This window comes from Loxodonta africana, chromosome 5 (assembly GCF_030014295.1).
Source record: "Loxodonta africana isolate mLoxAfr1 chromosome 5, mLoxAfr1.hap2, whole genome shotgun sequence".
In the NCBI taxonomy this organism is placed as follows: Eukaryota; Metazoa; Chordata; class Mammalia; order Proboscidea; family Elephantidae; genus Loxodonta; species Loxodonta africana.
This window is the reverse complement of record NC_087346.1, coordinates 162,646,609-162,666,332: the sequence shown is the minus strand read 5'-3', so window position 1 is coordinate 162,666,332 and position 19,724 is coordinate 162,646,609. Positions and strand designations below refer to the sequence as shown.

The window sequence follows — 19,724 nt, the reverse complement described above, 5'->3', positions numbered from 1 at the left end:
TCCAGTGTAGCTGGGGTGGGGGTTTGGGGACCATGGTTTTAGTGGACATCAAGGTCAATTGCCGTAATAAAATCTATTAAGAAAACATTTTGCATCCTACTTTGGAGAGTGGCGTCTGGGGTCTTAAAGGCTAGCAAGCGGCCATCTAAGATGCATCAGTTGGTCTCAACCCATCTGGAGCAAAGGAGAATGAAGAACACCAAACCCAGTGCCGTCGAGTCGATTCCGACTCATAGAGACCCTATAAAGAACGCCAAAGACACAGGTAATTATGAGCCCAGGAGACAAAAAGGGCCTCATAAACCAGAGACTACATCAGCCTGAGACCAGAAGAACTAGATGGTGCCCAGCTACAACCGATGACTGCCCTGACAAGGAACACAAGAGAACCTCTGAGAGAGTAGGAGAGCAGGGGGAGGCAGACCTCAAATTCTCATAAAATGACCAGACTCAATGGTCTGACTGAGATTAGAAGGACCCCGGTGGTCATGGTCCCCAGACCTTCTGTTTGCCCAAGACAGGAACCATTCCCAAAGCAACTCTTCAGACAGGGATTGGACTGGATTATAGGATAGAAAATTATACTGGAGAGGAGTGAGCTTCTTGGATCAAGTAGACACATAAGGCTATATGGGCAGCTCCTGTCTGAAGGGAAGATGAGAAGGTAGAGGGGGACAGAAGCTAGCTGAATGGACACAAAAATAGCGGGTGGAGAGAAGGAGTGTGCTGTCTCACTAGGGGGAGAGCAACTAGGAGTATATAGCAAGATGTATATAAATTTTCGTATAAGAGACTGACTTGATTTGTAAACTTCCATTGAAAGCACATACACACACAAAAAAAAAAAGCCAGGAAAGAAGGAAAAGACTAAAATGGATATTAGAAGAGACTCTGAAACTTGCTCTTAAGTGCACAGTAGCTAAAGCAAACAGATGAAAAGATGGAGTAAAAGAGCTGAACAGATTTCAAAGGGCAGCTAGAGAAGACAAGGTAAACTGTTATAATGAAATATGCAAAGACCTGGAGTTAGAAAACCAAAACGGAAGAACCCAATTGGCCTTTCTCAAGTTGAAAGAACCAAAGAGAAAATTCAAGCCTGAGCGTGCAATATTGAAGGATTCTATAAGTAAAAAATTGAATAATGTAGGAAGCATCAAAGGAAGATGAAAGGAATATACAGAGTCATTGCACCAAAAAGAACTGGTTGATGTTCAACCATTTCAGGAGGTGGTGTATGATCAAAAACTGCTAGTACTAAAGGAAGGTCAAACTGCACTGAAGGCATTGGCAAAAAAACCAGACTTCAGGAAGCGACAAATTATCAAGTGAGTTGTTTCAAAAAAATAAATGCAATGCTGGAAGTGCATATTTTTCTATGTCAAGAAATCTGGAAGATAGCTACCTGGCCAACTGCCTGGAAGAGATCCATATTTGTGCCCATTCCAAAGAAGGATGGTCAAACAAAATGTTGAAATTATTAAACAATATCATTAATATCACATGTTAGCAAACTTTTGCTGAAGATCATTCAAAGATGACTGCAGTTGTACATCGATAGGGAACTGCCAGAAGTTCAAGTCAGATTCAGAAAAAAATGTTTAACAAGGAATATCACTGATGTCAGAGGGATCTTGGCCAAAAGCAGAGAATACCAGAAAGATACTTACCTGTGTTTTATGGACTATGCGAAGCCATTTGACTGTGAGTCATAACAAATTATGGATAACATTGTAAAGAATGGGGATTTCAGAACATTTAATTGGACTCATGCAGAACCTGTACATAGATCAAGAGGCAGCCATTCGAACAGAACAACGGGACACTGCATGTATTAAAACTGGAAAAGGTATGCAGCATGGTTGTACCCTTTCACCTGACTTATTCATTCTGTATGCTGAGCAAATACTCCAAGAAGTGAGAATAAATGAAAAACACAGCATCAGGATCTGAAGAATATTCATTAACGGCCTGTGATATGCAAATGACACAACCTTGCTTGCCAAAAATGAAGACGGCTTGAAGCACATACCGATGAAGGTCAAAGACTACAGCCTTCAGTGTGGATTACACTGAACATAAAGAAAATAAAAATTCTCACCACTGGGCCAATAAAGAACATCATGATAAACGGTGAAAAAATTAAGGTTGTCAATGATTTCATTCTACATGGATAAATAATCAATGCCCATGGAAACAGCATTCAAGAAATAAAATGATGTATTGCATTGGGCAAATCTGCTGCAAAAGACCTCTTTAAAATGTTAAAAACCAAAGATATCATTTTGATGACTAAGGTGTGTCTGACTTAAGTCATGTATTTTCAATCACCTCATATGCATATAAAAGCTGGATAAAGAAAAAGAAAGATGAAAGAATAATTGACACATTTGAAATGTGGTGTTGGGAAAGAATATTACATATACCATGAACTGCCAGACAAACAACAAATTAGTCTTGGAGGAAGTACAACCAGAATGCTCCCTAGAAACAAGGATGGCATCATCAGGAAAGACTGATCACTAGAGAAGGACATCATGCTTGGTAAAATAGAGGGTCAGCAAAAATAAAGGGAGACACTCAATGAAATGGATTCACACAGTGGCTGCAACAATGGACTCAACCATATCAATGATCATGAAGATGGCACAGGACTGGGCAATGTTTTGTTCTGTTATACATATGGATGCTATGAATTTGAGCTTACTTGAAGGCAACTAACAACAACACCTGTCCTGTTTCTCTAGACATCACCCCTTCAGTGCCAAACATTTGTAAGGAGTGATCTCTGCTCACCTGCTCTCACTCATTCTTCTTCCATCCTAAAGCGCTGGCCTTGGTTAATTTGACCTTCCTGTCTCTAGACCCGACGGGCTTGTCCAATTCTCACTCTCCTTGCTTTATCTCTCCAAAATCCATATCAGTATTTATTTAATACTTTTCTTTAAATCATTCAACAGTTTTGAAAAATGTTGACTTCAAACTTATCCTGGACAATGATATCCATGATGCTCTGGTTATTTTAACACACATGAAAATAATTTTAAAACGTTTAATGCCCATATTGCCAATAAAATCCTCTTGTGCATCACTGGTGGCATACATAACATGCTTTGTGAAATATTGACTTTTGTGCTAAGGTTGTGATTAGAATTACAGTGACTAATACCCTGAGTAAAGTGCCTGGTATATGCTGAGAACTTGTGATGCTGTTGGTAATGAAGAGGAGAACTCGTGCTTACAGCCTGTGGCAGGGGAGGGGGTGACTCACTGATCATGGTGGTTCCGCCTGCTAGGGCTGCCCGGGTCCCCTGGAAGAAGTCGTCAGCTGCAGTCATGCCCTGGGAGGGTTTCTGCAGGTAGGTGTTGACATCAATGCCTCCAGGAATGACCATTCGCCCATTGGCCTCAATGGTCTTCACTCCACCAGGGACTATTAAATTCTCTCCTATTTGTCTGGAAACAAACAAACAGAGATAGTCTTTGGCTCTTAAAAGAAAAATGAAACAGGTGGGTCAACTGTGGAGCTCAGTTCTGTTAAGTAACTGGTTCTGAGCCAGGTCCCACATGGGCACTGGAAGACATGTGCTCAGTAGGGCTCTTGCCCTCCAGGGGCTCAAAGTCACAAGAGGAAGAAAGGGGAAGGGGCTGGGCAGTGGGACAAATAGCTAGTGGCCTGGGGGATGATGTTCCCATGAAATCATTTTTAGTGCTATTTTACCCACATAGAGGGGGTGGGGATTCACTTCATGGCTATCTTCTTGACATCCAAGAATGGGTTGAGTTAGAAGTCACATTTTTCAATGTATTTCCCTCACCTCCTCACATCCACTCTGCCTTTACGCCCTTCCTGGCTCCAGGCTGTGCCTTGGTTGAGACCAAAAATCCCCCCACCCATGTGCCTAGGCTCACTGGTCTGCACCTTCATGTCATCAGTATCTCTGGTCCCATTCTCTACCAGACACTGCTGGGACCCAGTGGTGAGGGGCAACAAGGCCCCTTGTTAAAGAGCATGGTTTTGTTGGAAACACTGGCAAAAACACTGGAGGTTCCAGTGTTGAGTGGTGACAGGAAGCAGCACACAGCTGGAGGCACGAGAAGTGAGCCCCACACAGCCTCAGGATTGGGAGGCACGAGGGGTAAGCCCCACACAGGGTGGGGGTCATGGGAGATGAGCAGTGAGCCCCATACAGCCTCAGGGTTAGGGGCACAAGGGGCAAGCCATACACACAACTTTGGGGTCAGGGCACACAAGGAGTGAACCCCACATAGCCTCAGGGTCAGGGGCACAAGGGGTGAGCCCCACACAGCTTTGGGATTGCGGGGTTCCCTGGAAAAGGATAATGGAGCCAGTGAAGGGGAGGCCTGAGCTGGGCTTGGAATGGTCAGTCTGGGACTGAAGTTGGAGGCTGGCAGATGCGGCTGCCTGGGACGCAGGAGGGGCACACTCTCACTTGCACCTTGAACGTGGTCTTACTCTGTGCTCATGACAGTCCACAGATCCCTCCCCTCCTCATCACCATCATCATCAAAGCCCACAGGGATCCGGACAGTCCTGTTGTGGGACACGTTCTTGTCTGACCTGCACTTCACTCAGATCCCTTTGCCTCTCCTTCCTGTACCAACAGCCCCCTCCTCCCCCACTTTCTCGGTCCCATGGGAAGGAGATGAGCAGCCAGGGACTCCAGGACACGCCCAACGCCAGAGAGACAGCTGCACCTCACCATCAGCCAACAAAACTCGGGAGGCCTGGGGTCTCATAAACCAAGATGAAGACAGCAAAGGGAAACCCAGGACTGACACATGTCTTTCTTTATGTGCCAGGCTGTGGATGAAGGCCAAACGTACCTCCTCCCTCCCCGACCCCCTCAGCCCAATTCTGGAAAGCCTGGGCAGGCAGAAGGCAGAGAAATGAATTTACTGGGAAGTATTAGGTTAACATGCTTGGCTGCCAAACAAAAGGTTGGAGGTTCGAGTCCACCCAGAGATACCTCGAAAGAAAGTCTTGGTGGTCTACTTCCAAAAAATGAGCCATTGAAAACCCCATGGAGCACAGTTCTACTCTGACACACATAGGGTCACCATGAGTTGGAATAGACTCAATGGCAACATGGGGCTACTGCTGGACCTCCCCAGCCCTCCCCTCCGTAAAAAACAGAAGCGGGGTCACAAGGTTCCTGTAGTTTTAAATGAAGTGGCTGCATAGGTGTGGAGCAAAAGCCTAGCTTAGGGCACCTGCCAGTCTCTGCTGCACTTGAGCTTGGGCCTCCCTTGCCTCCCAGTGTCTGCCCCTGAAGCCCCCAGGATTCATCCTGCTGGACAGAGCAGCAGCACCCCCACAGGGCCACCCCAGGGAGACACCACATCACCAACTTGATGAGCCCGTCCTCCAGGTAGACGTCAGCGTAGAAAGACTGGTCGTCGTTGATGACACGGCCACCTTTGATGAACAGGCGGTCGCTCTGGAAAGTAAGCAGAGCGTTAGGTGTCACCGGGGAAAACCAGGAGAGGTTTTCCTTTTTAACTTTTAGTGTAAAATTTGCAAATATTTCTAAAGAACTGGCACAAAGAGCATATAGGCCTGCCACTTGGATCAACAGCTTCAGCCTCCACTGTGTTTGGTCCTATCCCTCTGGTGTTCTTTTCTGCCTTGATTTGTTTTTGCTGATTAAAAAAAAAAAAAATCCCAAACATCTTGTCATTTCACCCCTAAATAATGCAATATTTATCTCTAGCCGTGAGAATTTTTTAAATAAACATAACCAGAATCCACTATCCCAACTACTCGATTGACACAAGCCCTCAGATCAGCTGACAACCAGTCCATGTTCAATTTTGCCTGATTGCCTCAAACCTGCCTTTTTGCAGTGGGTATGTTTGAGCCTCCCAATCCCCACCCCCCCGCCTCAGTTCCCATTCTCTGTAAGCTGGTGAAATCCACACCAGTTCCTCCCCCCTTTTTAATGCCGATTATTTGTTGATGAGACCGGGTGTTTGTGAACAGGAATTTCTTAAGGTATTACTATTGAATACAGAAATGATCAACTTAGGGAAAATTTAAAAGATAGTGAGAGAGGCGGGGCCAAGATGGCTGACTAGGTAGAAGCTACCTCGGATCCCTCTTGCAAAAAAGACTCAGAAAAACAAGTGAATCGATCATATACATGACAATCTATGAACCCTGACCATCAAACACAGATCTAAAGAGTTGACCTGAGTGACAGAGACTGAGAACAAGCAACCACAGGGAAGCAATGACTGCTTTCAGAGCCTGGAGCCAGCGTCCCAGTCAGAAAACCTTCGCACCAGGCTTTGGACTGGGTGCAGGGGAGCTGAGCATGGCATTCTGAGACGGCGCAAACACAGGATGCAGCCCTAGCCACCAGAAGTGACCTCGGGGGAAGCCCAGCCAGTGCACGCAGGCAGCGCAGCGATGCAGCTGACAGGAGGAGAAGTCACCGGGAGGCAGTGACTGGTTTTGGAGCCTGGAGTGCGGCATCCCAGCCGGGGAACGTTGGCGCTGGGCTTTGGACTGGGAGCGGAGGAACTGACCACGGCTTCTGAGACAGCACAAGCACAGGATGCGGGCCTGACCCTCAGCGGCAATCTCGACTCAGCCAACACACACAGGCTACACACCCCTCGGGAATCTCAGATAAAACAGTCATCACCAAACAAGATAAGTAACTTTGTCTATATTCTGGGGTGCTACTCTCTCCTATTTATCTGATCCCTTCCCTCCCCTTCCCAGGCAGCTTCATTAACATTGGAATTTCCTGAGCCAGAGAGTGAAGTGCTCTGCGGTTTTTTTTTGTTTTTTTTTTTTGGTCTTTTCCTAACCCATTCTCCTGGCCTGAGAGAAGCAGCTACAAAAAACCCAGGGACCAAAAATCCTTCCCTAATTGGACTAAAAATACAGAACCAGCTCCAGCCAAGCATATGTTATCCACAGTCTTGGGCTTTCATCCCTACAGGGAACAAGGTGGCTATTAAAATGCAAAGGCAATTCTGATAGGGATCTGTTTCCCAGGTCTGATATCTCTGTGTATTCAACAGAGCCCTCACTGACCCACAACGGGGAACTGAGGGCTGAAGCTCCCTGCAGACCACCTAGCCTCCTGCCTTAGGGGTCTGAGGATGGTGACACCTACCAATCTGTAGAGGTACTTGCATTAGGTGCCTAAGGAACAGCTGCAGAGCCCACTCACCAAAGTGCTTTAGGAACAGAGACACATCTACCTCACTGGCACTTGGGGGAAGCCTGTCAGCATCCTGCCCCCCTGGAGTGTGCCTCTCTGCTGCTACTAGAATCTGGTGCACACATCTATCACCACTACTCCTCTAGGTGGATAGGTGACAGTCTGCACCACACACGTGGTGACCCAAAATCAGATTCTACTCAAGAATAGTGAATGGACTCTTAGGCTTATACATCTAGTAACAGCCCAAACCAGCTGGTAATAGGACATAAGTGATTCAAGGGCTACAACATTCAAGAAAGTGCAATCTAGTAGCCCATCTACGTATACTGAAAGTAAACAAAACAAGATAAGTCTCAGTGAGCAAATATAAAATAAATCACTACGATATCTTAGTGATGGCTCAGAGACAGCAGTCGATATCAAACCACATAAAGAAGCAGACCATGACTGCTTCTACAACTCCCCAAACTAAAGAATCAAAATCTTTCCCAAATGAAGATACAATCCTGGAATTGCCAGATGCAGAACATAAAAATCTAATTTACAGAATGCTTCAAGACATCAGGGATGACCTCAGAAATGAAATAAGGCAATCTACAGAAAAAGCCAAGGAATACACTGATAAAGCAGTGGAAGAAATCAAAAAGATTATTCAAGAACACAGTGGAAAAATTAATAAGCTGCAAGAATCCATAGAGAGACAGCATTCAGAAATCCAAAAGATTAACAGTAAAATTACAGAATTAGACAACTCAACAGGAAGTCAGAGGAGCAGACTCGAGCAATTGGAATGCAGAGTGGGGGAGCTGGAGGATAAGGGAATTGACACCAAAATATAGCTGGAAAAAAATCTGATAAGAGAATTAAAAAAAATGAAGAAACTCTAAGAATCATGTGGGACTCTATCAAGAAGAATAACTTGCGTGTGATTGGAGTTCCAGAACAGGGAGGGATAACAGAAACTACAGAGAGAATAGTTGAAGATCTGTTGGCAGAAAACTTCCCTGACATCATGAAAGACGAAAGGATATCCATCCAAGATGCTCATCGAACCCCATATAAGACTGATCCAAAAAGAAAATCGCCAAGACATATTATCATCAAACTTGCCAAAACCAAAGACAAAGAGAAAATTTTAAAAGCAGCCAGGGATAAAAGAAAGGTCTCCTACAAAGGAGAATCAGTAACAATAAGTTCAGACTACTCAGCAGAAACCATGCAGTCAAGAAGGCAATGGGATGACATATATAGAGCACTGAAGGAGAAAAACTGCCAACCAAGGGTCATATATCCAGCAAAATTCTCTCTCAAATGTGAAAGTGAAATTAGAACATTTACAGATAAACACAAGCTTAGAGAATTTGCAAAAACCAAAACAAAGCTACAAGAAATACTAAAGGAAATTGTTTGGTCAGAAAATCAATAATATCAGATACCAGCACAACACAAGGTCACAGAACAGAACATCCTGATATCAACTCAAAAAGAGAAATCACAAAAACAAATTAAGATTAACTTTAAAAAGAAAAAATGCTCAAAACAGGGGATCATTGAAGTCAATATGTAAAAGATCACAATAATCAAAAAGAGGGACTAAATACAGGAGGCATAGAACTGCCATACGGAGCAGGAAACAAGGCAATATAGGATAATACAAGTTAGGTTTTTACTTAGAAAAACAGGGGTAAATATTAAGGTAACCACAAAGAGGTATAACAACTCCATAACTCAAAATAAAAACCAGGAAAAACATAACGACTCAGCAAACATAAATTCAACTACTATGAAAACGAGGAACACACAATTTACAAAGAAAAGCTTCTCAGCACAAAAAAGTAACTGGAAAAATGAAATTGTCAACAACACACACAAAACGGCACCAAAATGACAGCACTAAACACATACTTATCTATAATTACGCTGAATGTAAATGGACTAAATGCACCAATAAAGAGACAGAGAGTCTCAGACTGGATAAAGAAACACAATCCGTCTATATGCTGTCTACAAGAGACACACCTTAGACTTAGAGACACAAACAAACTAAAACTCAAAGAATGGAAAAAAGTATATCAAGCAAACAACAAGCAAAAAAGAGCAGGAGTAGGAATATTAATTTCTGAGAAAATAGACTTTAAAGTTAAATCCACCACAAAGGATAAAGAAGGACACTACATAATGATTAAAGGGACAATAGACAAGGATGATATAACCATATTAAATATTTCAGCACCCAATGACAGGGCTGCAAGATACATAAAACATTTTAACAGAACTGGAAAGTGAGATAGACACCTCCACAATTATAGTAGGAGACTTCAACACACCACTTTCGGAGAAGGACAGGACTTCCAGTAAGAAGCTCAATACAGACACGGAAGACCTAATTGCTACAATCAACCAACTTGACCTCATAAACTTATACAGAACACTCCACCCAACTGCTGCAAAGTACACTTTTTTTTCTAGCGCACAGGGAACATTCTCTAGAATAGACCACACATTAGGTCATAAAACAGACCTTTGCAGAATCCAAAACATCGAAATATTACAAAACATCTTCTCAGACCACAAGGCCATAAAAGTAAAAATCAATAACAAAAAAATCAGGGAAAATAAATCAAATACTTGGAAACTGAACAATACCCTGCTCAAAAAAGACTGGGTTATAGAAGACATTAAGAAGGGAATAAAGAAATTCATAGAATGCAATGAGAATGAAAACACTTCCTATCAAAACCTCTGGGACACAGCAAAAGCAGTGCTCAGAGGTCAATTTATATCGATAAATGCACACATACATAAAGAAGAAAGAGCCAAAATCAAAGAACTGTCCTACAACTTGAACAAATAGAAAGCAAGCAACAAAAGAATCCATCAGGCACCAGAAGAAACGAATAATAAAAATTAGAGCTGAACTAAATGAATTAGAGAACAGAAAAACAATTGAAAGAATTAACAAAGCCAAAAGCTGGTTCTTTGAAAAAATTAACAAAATTGATAAAACATTGGCCAGACTGACTAAAGAAATACAGGAAAGGAAACAAATAACCTGAATAAGAAACAAGATGGGCCACATCACAACAGACCCAACTGAAATTAAAAGAATCATATCAGATTGTCATGAAAAATTGTACTCTAACAAATTTGCAAACCTGGAAGAAAAGGATGAATTCTTAGAAAAACACTACCTACCTAAACTAACACAATCAGAAGTAGAACAACTAAATAGACCCATAAGAAAAAAAGAGATTGAAAAGGTAACCAAAAAACTCCCAACAAAAAAAAAAAACCCCTGGCCCAGACAGCTTCACTGCAGAGTTCTACCAAACTTTCAGAGAAGAGTTAACACCAGTACTACTAAAGGTATTTCAAAGCATAGAAAATGATGCTATACTACCTAACTCATTCTATGAAGCCACCATATCCCTGATACAAAAACCAGGTAAAGACACCACAAAAAAAGAAAATTACAGACCTATATCCCTCATGAACATAGATGCAAAAATCCTCAACAAAATTCTAGCCAATAGAATTCAACAACATATCAAAAAAATAATCCACCACGACCAAGTGGGATTTATACCAGGAAAAATTATGCAAGGCTGGTTTAATATTAGAAAAATCATTAATGTAATCCACCATATAAATAAAACAAAAGACAAAAACCACATGATCTTATCAATTGATGCAGAAAAGGCATTTGACAAAGTCCAACACCCATTCATGATAAAAACTCTCAGCAAAATAGGAATTGAAGGAAAATTCCTCAACATAATAAAGGGCATCTATGTAAAGCCAACAGCCAACATCACCCTAAATGGAGAGAGCCTGAAAGCATTTCCCTTGAGAACGGGATCCAGACAAGGATGTCCTTTATCACCGCTCTTATTCAACATTGTGCTAGAGGTCCTATCCAGGGCAATTAGGCTAGACAGAGAAATAAAGGGCATCCGGATTGGCAAGGAGGAAGTAAAATTATCTCTATTTGCAGATGACATGATCTTATACACAGAAAACCCTAAGGAATCCTCCAGAAAACTACTGAAACTAATAGAAGAGTTTGGCAGAGTCTCAGGTTATAAGATAAACATACAAACATCACTTGGATTCCTCCACATCAACTAAAAGAACATCGAAGAGGAAATCACCAAATCCATACCATTCGCAGTAGCCACCAAGAAGATAAAATACTTAGGAATCAATCTTACGAAAGATGTAAAAGACCTATACAAAGAAAACTACAAAGTACTCATGCAAGAAACTAAAAAGGACCTACATAAGTGGAAAAACATACCTTGCTCATGGATAGGAAGACTTAACATAGTAAAAATGTCTATTCTAACAAAAGCCATCTATACATACAATGCACTTCCGATCCAAATTCCAATGTCATTTTTTAATGTGATGGAGAAACAAATCACCAACTTCATGTGGAAGGGAAAGAAGGCCTGGATAAGTAAAGCATTACTGAGAAAGAAGAAGAAAGTGGGAGGCCTCACTCTGCCTGACTTTAGAACATATTATACAGCCACAGTAGTGAAAACAGCCTGGTACTGGTACAACAACAGGCACATAGACCAATGGAACAGAACTGAGAACCCAGATACAAATCCATCCACATATGAGCAGCTGATATTTGACAAAGACCCAGTGTCAGTTAATTGGGGAAAAGACAGTCTTTTTAACAAATGGTGCTGGCATAACTGGATATCCATTTGCAAAAAAATGAAACAGGACGCATACCTCACACCATGCACAAAAACTCCAAGTGGATCAAAGACCTAAACATAAAGACTAAAACGATAAAGATCATGGAAGAAAAAATAGGGACAATGTTAGGAGCCCTAATACAAGGCATAAACAGAATACAAAACATTACTAAAAATGACGAAGAGAAACCAGATAACTGGGAGCTCCTAAAAATCAAACACCTATGCTCATCTAAAGACTTCTCCAAAAGAGTAAAAAGACCACCTACAGATTGGGAAAAAATTTTCAGCTATGACATTTCCGACCAGCGCCTGATCTCTAAAATCTATATGATTCTGTTAAAACTCAACCACAAAAAGACAAACAACCCAATCAAGAAGCGGGCAAAGGATATGAACATGCACTTCACTAAAGAAGATATTCGGGCAGCTAACAGATACATGAGAAAATGCTCTCGATCATTAGCCATTAGAGAAATGCAAATTAAATCTATGATGAGATTCCATCTCACTCCCACAAAAATAGGCTGGCATTAATTGAAAAAACACAAAATAATAAATGTTGGAGAGGTGGTGGAGAGATTGGAACTCTTATACACTGCTGGTGGGAATGTAAAATGGTACAACCACTTTAGAAATCCATCTGGCGTTTTCTTAATAAGTTAGAAATAGAACTACCATACAGCCCAGAAATCCCACTCCTCGGAATATACCCTAGAGAAATAAGAGCCTTTACACGAACAGATATATGCACACCCATGTTTATTACAGCTGTGTTTACAATAGCAAAAAGCTGGAAGCTACCAAGGTGTCCATCAATAGATGAATGGTTAAATAAATTATGGTATATTCACACAATGGAATACGACGCATCGACAAAGAACAGTGAAGAATCTGTGAAACATTTCATAACATGGAGGAACCTGGAAGGCATTATGCTGAGTGAAATTAGTCAGATAAAAATGCAAAAGGACAAATATTGTATAAGACCACTATTATAAGATCTTGAGAAATAGTATAAACTGAGAGGAACACAAACTTTTGTGGTTACGAGGAGGGGAGGGAGGGAGGGTGGGAGAGGGTTATTTACTGATTAGTTAGTAGATAAGAACTACTTTAGGTGAAGGGAAGGACAATACTCAATACATGGAAGGTCAGCTCAACTGGACTGGACCAAAAGCAAAGAAGTTTCCAGGATAAACTGAATGCTTCGAAGGTCAGCAGAGCAAGGGTGGGGGTTTGGAGACTATGGCTTAAGGGGACTTCTAAGTCAATTGGCAAAATAATTCCATTGTGAAAACATTCTGCACCCCACTTTGAAGTGTGGCGTCTGGGGTCTTAAATGCTAAAAAGCAGCCATCTAAGATGCATCAATCAGTCTCAACCCACCTGGATCAAAGGAGAATGAAGAACACCAAGGTCACACGATAACTATGAGCCCAAGAGACAGAAAGGGCCACATGAACCAGAGACTTACATCATCCTGAGACCAGAAGAACTAGATGGTGCCCGGCCACAACCGATGACTGCCCTGACAGGAAGCACAACAGAGAACCCCTGAGGGAGCAGGAGAACAGTGGGATGCAGACCCCAAATTCTCATAAAAAGACCAGACTTAATGGTCTGACTGAGACTAGAAGAATCCTGGCGGTCATGGTCCCCAAACCTTCTGTTGGCCCAGGACAGGAACCATTCCCGAAGACAACTCATCAGACATGGAAGGGACTGGACAGAGGGTTGGACAGAGATGCTGATGAAGAGTGGGGTACTTGTATCAGGTGGACACTTGAGACTGTGTTGGCATTTCCTGTCTGGAGAGGAGATGGGAGGGTAGAGAGGGTTAGAAACTGGCAAAACAGTCACGAAAGGAAAGACTGGAAGGAGGGAGCAGGCTGACTCATTAGGGGGAGAGTAAGTGGGAGAATGGAGTAAGGTGTATATAAGCTTATATGTGACAGACTGACTTGATTTGTAAACTTTCACTTAAAGCACAATAAAAAGTATTTAAAAAAAAAAAAGATAGTGAGAAGAAGAAAAAAAGCTACTCCCCAACACAGCCTCCATGGGTATTCTGGAGTTCTTCTCCGTCTATTTTCCATATTCGGGGTCACAGTATACACCCACCCACACACCCAGGCACCAACCAGAGGTTTGCTGTTACTCAGCCCAGCCCAGGGTCAAGCTCTTAGGAACGAGACAGAGATAGGGTGAGATCTGCTCTCCTGGGATAGACAGACAGACAGACAGACAGACATGTGGTGCCTTGGGGTCTGCAGGAGATTGAAGTGGGGCGTCTGCTACAGGAGCACAGTAAAGGGGTGCCAGCCTCATCTGGGAGGCCAGACAAGGCAAGCACAGACCCAGAAAACAGGTGAGGATAAGGTGGCCAAGACTGGGGAGAGGCCAGGGAGGGTGGAAGGCGGGAGCTCTTGGCAGACTAATGACATGCCAGCCCAGGACAGCAGGGAGGGGCACTGTCTGCGTACCATAAGCGTGCCCCAAATTACAGCATGCTTCCCACAACCGTAACTCTCAAATGACCACCACAGAGTCTAGCCTACAGATGTGTAATTACTCCCTCATTGTTGGATGTTTAAGTTCACGGCTCTACGAAGGCTGCAACAAATACATTCATGCATGCAGGGCTTTCTCCTTGGTTTGGATAATCCTGTCAGGCTAAATTCTGAGATACTTAACAACTAGGTCGAACAGTGCAAACCTTGATGTGGCTCTTGATGAATGTGACAAAGCAGTCTCCAAGAGCACTGCCCCCATTTGCAACATCTGAGGACACCAGGCACCGGGGCTGTCAGTGATACTTGTCCGTTCACAATTCTCCAAGGGGTAGAGCGTTTTTTGGGGTGCGTACTTACTGTCTGTGACTTGGAGACGTGGCGATGGACAATCACAGCCCCTCCCTAAGCCCTGCCCCTGGAGGGTCTAACAGACAATATGGGTTCAGAGCAAACACTTCTGCAGGAGACAGGGTGGGTTCCCTGGAGGCAGGGCCTGGGACAAGGGCTTCGCCTGGATCACCACTGTCTGTCAGTTTGTTGTACTGCAGAGATTTACATGTTGCTACAATGCTGGAAGCTATGCAGATACCAGTAGGGTCGCCCACAGTGGGCATGTTTCAGTGGAGCTTCCAGACTAAGGCCAGGAAGAAAGGTCTGGCAATCAGCTTCCAAAAACCAGGCAGTGAGAACCCTGTGGATCACAACAGAATATTGTCTGATATAGTGTTGGAAGACGAGACCCCTAGGTTGGAAGGCACTCAAATACACAGTGGCTGCAGCAATAGACTTGAGCATACCAATGATCATGAAGATGGTGCAGGACTGGGCAGCGTTTTGTTTTGTTCTGTTGTATGTGGAGTTGTCATAAGTCAGAGCCTAGTTGACGACAGCTAACAACAAGTTTATCTGGGAAGAGATTCCAGGAAGCAGGAGGAGGATGTGGGGCGGGAGAGGCAGCTATGAAAGTTCAGAGTAAGGGTGTGTGTTGGTCTGGTTGGCCCGGTCCTGGGCACTGCTTGCTCCCAGAGCCTTGAAGACCCATGTGGAATGTGCCCAGAATGTCCATGGGCACAATGAGCCTGCCAATAGTATCTCCGCCAGGAGCTGAGGGGATGCTTCACAGGCCCAGAGAGGAGAGCTTAACCAAACCTCACATCCTCGGAGTCAGGAGAGCCGAGGGGCCAGGAGAGCCGAGGGGCCAGGAGGCCTGAGGGGCCGGGAGACAGAGGGCAGAAGCAAACCATGCAGTTGGCTGCTCAGACTCTTGGTGGGGGGTCCCTATCTCACTGCAGGTGGAAGCCAAGGACACAGACAAGCTGTGTCAGGTCCCCTGGACCAGGACCAGGAAAATGGGGGAGAGGGGGCTGGCACTGGCAGCTGGCACCAGCTTCCAGAACATGGCTCCCACAGGCCACGATCTGCTGTCACAGCTAATGGAGGACTTCCCTGGCTCAGCCCAAAGGGCATGATTCCACCAAGCACCAAAGACCAGACCAATCACTCTTCACTCCCTAGAACCAGAAGGTGGAGCTATGTTCAGACCCACCCCACCCCACCCACCTCCAGTCACCGTGAACCAGGCACCAGGTTCCTGGCTGAGAAGCTCCCAGACCAGGGAAAGGCTGATGACAAGGACCTTCCTCCAGAGCTGACAGAGACAGGAAGCCTTCCCTGGAGCTGGCGCCCTGAATTCGGACTTCTAGTCTAATGGACTGTTAGAGAATAAAGTTCTCTTTGTTAAAGCCATTCTCTTGTGGTGTTTCTGTTATAGCAGCACTAGATGACTAAGACACCACCCACTACAGACATCGTGAGCCAGGCGCCAGGGGACAGTTCCTGGGGCGTCTAAGATGCCACTCACCTCCAGACACCATGAACCAGGCACCAGAGGACAGTTCCTGGGGTCTCTGAGATACCACCCAACCCAGATACTATGAGCCAGGCGCCAAGGGACAGCTCCTGGGGTCTCTGAGATGCCACTCACCTCCAGACCACCGTAAGCCAGGCACCAGGGGACAGTTCCTGGGATCTCTGAGATGCCACGCAACCCAGATACTATGAGCCAGGCACCGGGGCTCCTGGGGTCTCTGGGATGCCACTCACCTCCAGACACCATGAACCAGGTGCCAGAGGACAGTTCCTGGGGTCTCTGAGATGCCACCCAACCCAGATACTATGAGCCAGGCACCAGGGGACAGCTCCTGAGATCTCTGAGATGCCATCCAACCCAGATACTATGAGCCAGGCACCGGGGCTCCTGGGGTCTCTGCGATGCCACTCACCTCCAGACACCATGAGCCAGGCGCCAGGGGACAGTTCTTGGGGTCTCTGAGATGCCACCCAACCCAGATACTATGAGCCAGGCACCAGGGGGCAGCTCCTTGGATCTCTGAGATGCCATCCAACCCAGATACTATGAGCCAGGCACTGGGGCTCCTGGGGTCTCTGGGATGCCACTCACCTCCAGACACCAGGAACCAGGCACCAGGGGACAGTTCCTGGGGTCTCTGAAATGCCACCCAACCCAGATACTATGAGCCAGGCACCGGGGCTCCTGGGGTCTCTGGGATGCCACTCACCTCCAGACACCAGGAACCAGGTGCCAGGGGACTGTTCCTGGGGTCTCTGAGGTGCCACCCACTCCCAGACACTATGAGCTGGGCACCAGGAGCTCCTGGGGTCTCAGATGCCAACATGTTTTTGATAACAAGGCAAGCACTGATGTGATTATTTATCTACTTCAAAGGAAATAAAATGTCTAGTAAAAATTCAGCAAAAACCTAACCTTTGACTTTAACAGTGACACAGCAACCAAACTAAAAACCAAACTCGTTGCCATCAAGTTGATTATGGCTCATAGCGACCCTACAGAACAGAGCAGAACTGCCCCATAGAGTTTCCAAGGAGCGCCTGGTGGACTGGAACTGCCAACCTTTGAGTTAGCAGCCATAGCTCTTAACCACCACACCATCAGGGCTTCCAACACAGTGACTGCAGTGGCCAGACCAGCAGGGCATCTGTCCTGCCCACAAGGCTCATGTCCTTGCGTCACCTCACGCAAACACCAAGGCTGTGAAGCCAGACAGACGCGGGCTCCACTTTTGCCACCCACCTGCTACCCATGTGACTCAGCCGTTCAGGGCCCCTGAGGACTCTGCATAGCCCTGGCACACACCAACACTCAGCAGCGATAGGTACCACTCGTCCTCTGCCTGTGGTGGTAGGAACTGCACATGAGAAGAATTTGTTTAAGGAAGGGTGTATGCAAGGAAAGGAAATAGTTTTTCCTCTTAAGGAGTGTTCAGCCTGGTTGGGGGGACTGAGTCATAGCCAGTTGTGGGAAGGGCTGTGAGGAGGCCTTCACCCCAGCCCTCTGGGGGGACAATGCTTTTCAAGCTTGAAGAACAAGCAGGAACCAGCCTCCAGAAAAGAGAGAAGAGGTTCCAGGCTGGGGAAGGCAATGAAGCAGGGAGGAGCCTAGCACGCTGGGGTATGTAACAGGCTCTCATGGCTGAGAGTGGGGTCTGGGGAGGTCTCAGATGCCAGATCATGGGACCCCAATGCTGGGCATAGAAGGGAGTTTGGACCATCATGATGGTAAACCAGTTACCACTGACTGCAAGTCATAGTGACCCCGTGTGTGTCAGAATAGAACTACACTCCATAGGGTTTTCAATGGATGGTTTTTCAGAGGCAAATCTCCATGCCTTTCTACCAACGTGCCTCTGGGTGGACTTGAGCCTCCAGCCTTCCAGTTAGCAGCTGGCACGTTAGCCTTTTGCACCACCAGGGATTCCATCATGATGGCAGTGGGAGGGTTTTCACTACAGAAGAATCAAACATCTCAACCAAGACATCACTGAGCTCTGCGCTTCCCTCTGCCTTGGATGCTTTGCTCTTCCTCTCACCCACTCATCCTTCCAGTAACTGGTAGTCTTTATGTCTCCTCAATGCTGTACCCTGGGACTTCTCAGCAAGAATAAGTGCTGAGTGAGTCTGGAACATGTACCAAGGGCTTTAAAAGCGTTCATGCCCTTGGACACAGAAATTTACTGCAGGGAATTTGTCCTCAGGAAAATATCCCAAACAGGATCACAGAATTATACCACAAAGATGTGATCCAGAATTGATTACAATGCACAGCCATACTACTGGTGGGGTGTCATTCAGCTACGAAAATACTTTCCAGGAAATTTTAATGACAAATAATGAAATGTTTGACAATGAAAATGCAAAATTCTCCATAGACTAGCAATTCAAGCGGCAGTGGGATCCTTCTGGTGGTAGCTGACTTTCCCAGGAAAGACTGTGGAGGTGCCCAGTCCCCACTGCCCTGGCACACCCCACTCAGGTGTCCCTCCGGGGCCAGGAGAACTCAGTGTGGCCCATCTCTTTATCTCCCAGGGGTCTGCCAGGGGTCTTACGTGATATTTAGCAAATGTGTTTTGAGAGGGAGAAGAGAGGATGATAGGCAAGAGGCAGGGGGAAAAGGAGGAAGGAGGAACAGAAAGTTTGAAAGAGGGAGGGAGTGAAATGAGAGAAAAGGAGGGTGAGACAAAAGAATGATAAAGAAGGAAGGAATGATGGAAGAAAGAGGAAATAGAGAAGAGGAGAAAGGGAGGGAAGGAAGGGAGAAAGTCAGAGGGAGAAAGAGGCAGACTGACAGATAATCCTTTCCTGTTTTTAGAATTCCTGAAGGCCCAGCCCCACTGCTGGGGAATCTCAGCTGGACGAGTGCAGAGCATACAATGCAACGCGGAGACGCAGCTCCACCTCCTCGTGAGGCTTCTGCCTTGGTACTGGGCTGTCATTGCGTCTCTACTCCAATGTCTTGTCAAGTCACAGAAGCAGCCCCGGAAAGGGTGGTATCTCCAGATCTGCTATTTTCTCCTCACTAGCCCCGCTGGGAGAAGGCTGGTGCTGGCAGGACCCCTTTGTTCTCTTTGCAAACATTAAGTAGCATGTTGAGCTCTGTTTACAAAAATGAGCCTTTAAGACTCTAAGCATTCTCACTCCCATGACAGCAAGTCAACAGAGCTAGGCTCAGCTGCACGGGAGACTCCTGATCTTGAATCTTTTGCATCAGTGTCTGTCCATGAGTGGAGCATTAGACATTCCTGGGTCTGTTCTTCCTACTGCATGGTGGGAAGAAGTCTGTCCTCTCCACCACAAAGGTATGTTCAGGGCTTTATAAAGTCCACTAGGGGCTGAGGTCTTCAGAAGAAAAGAGAGGCACCATTATCTTCAAACTGACACTTATCCAAAAATAGCTGCTTCAGCAACCACAGCCGCCTGGA

General features: G+C 45.2%; 1 protein-coding gene across 2 annotated transcripts in view; it reads right to left on the bottom strand.

Annotated features, from left to right (window-relative positions):
• Positions 1–19,724, bottom strand: part of CRMP1 (collapsin response mediator protein 1) — a 103,247-nt gene that overhangs the window by 62,979 nt on the left and 20,544 nt on the right. For both annotated transcript variants that reach the window (XM_064286251.1, XM_064286252.1), the window contains exons 2-3: positions 5,371–5,459; positions 3,269–3,453 (exon numbers count right to left, since the gene is read on the bottom strand). In XM_064286251.1, the coding sequence (XP_064142321.1) occupies positions 3,269–3,453; positions 5,371–5,459 (274 nt within the window). The remainder of the gene's footprint in view (positions 1–3,268; positions 3,454–5,370; positions 5,460–19,724) is intronic.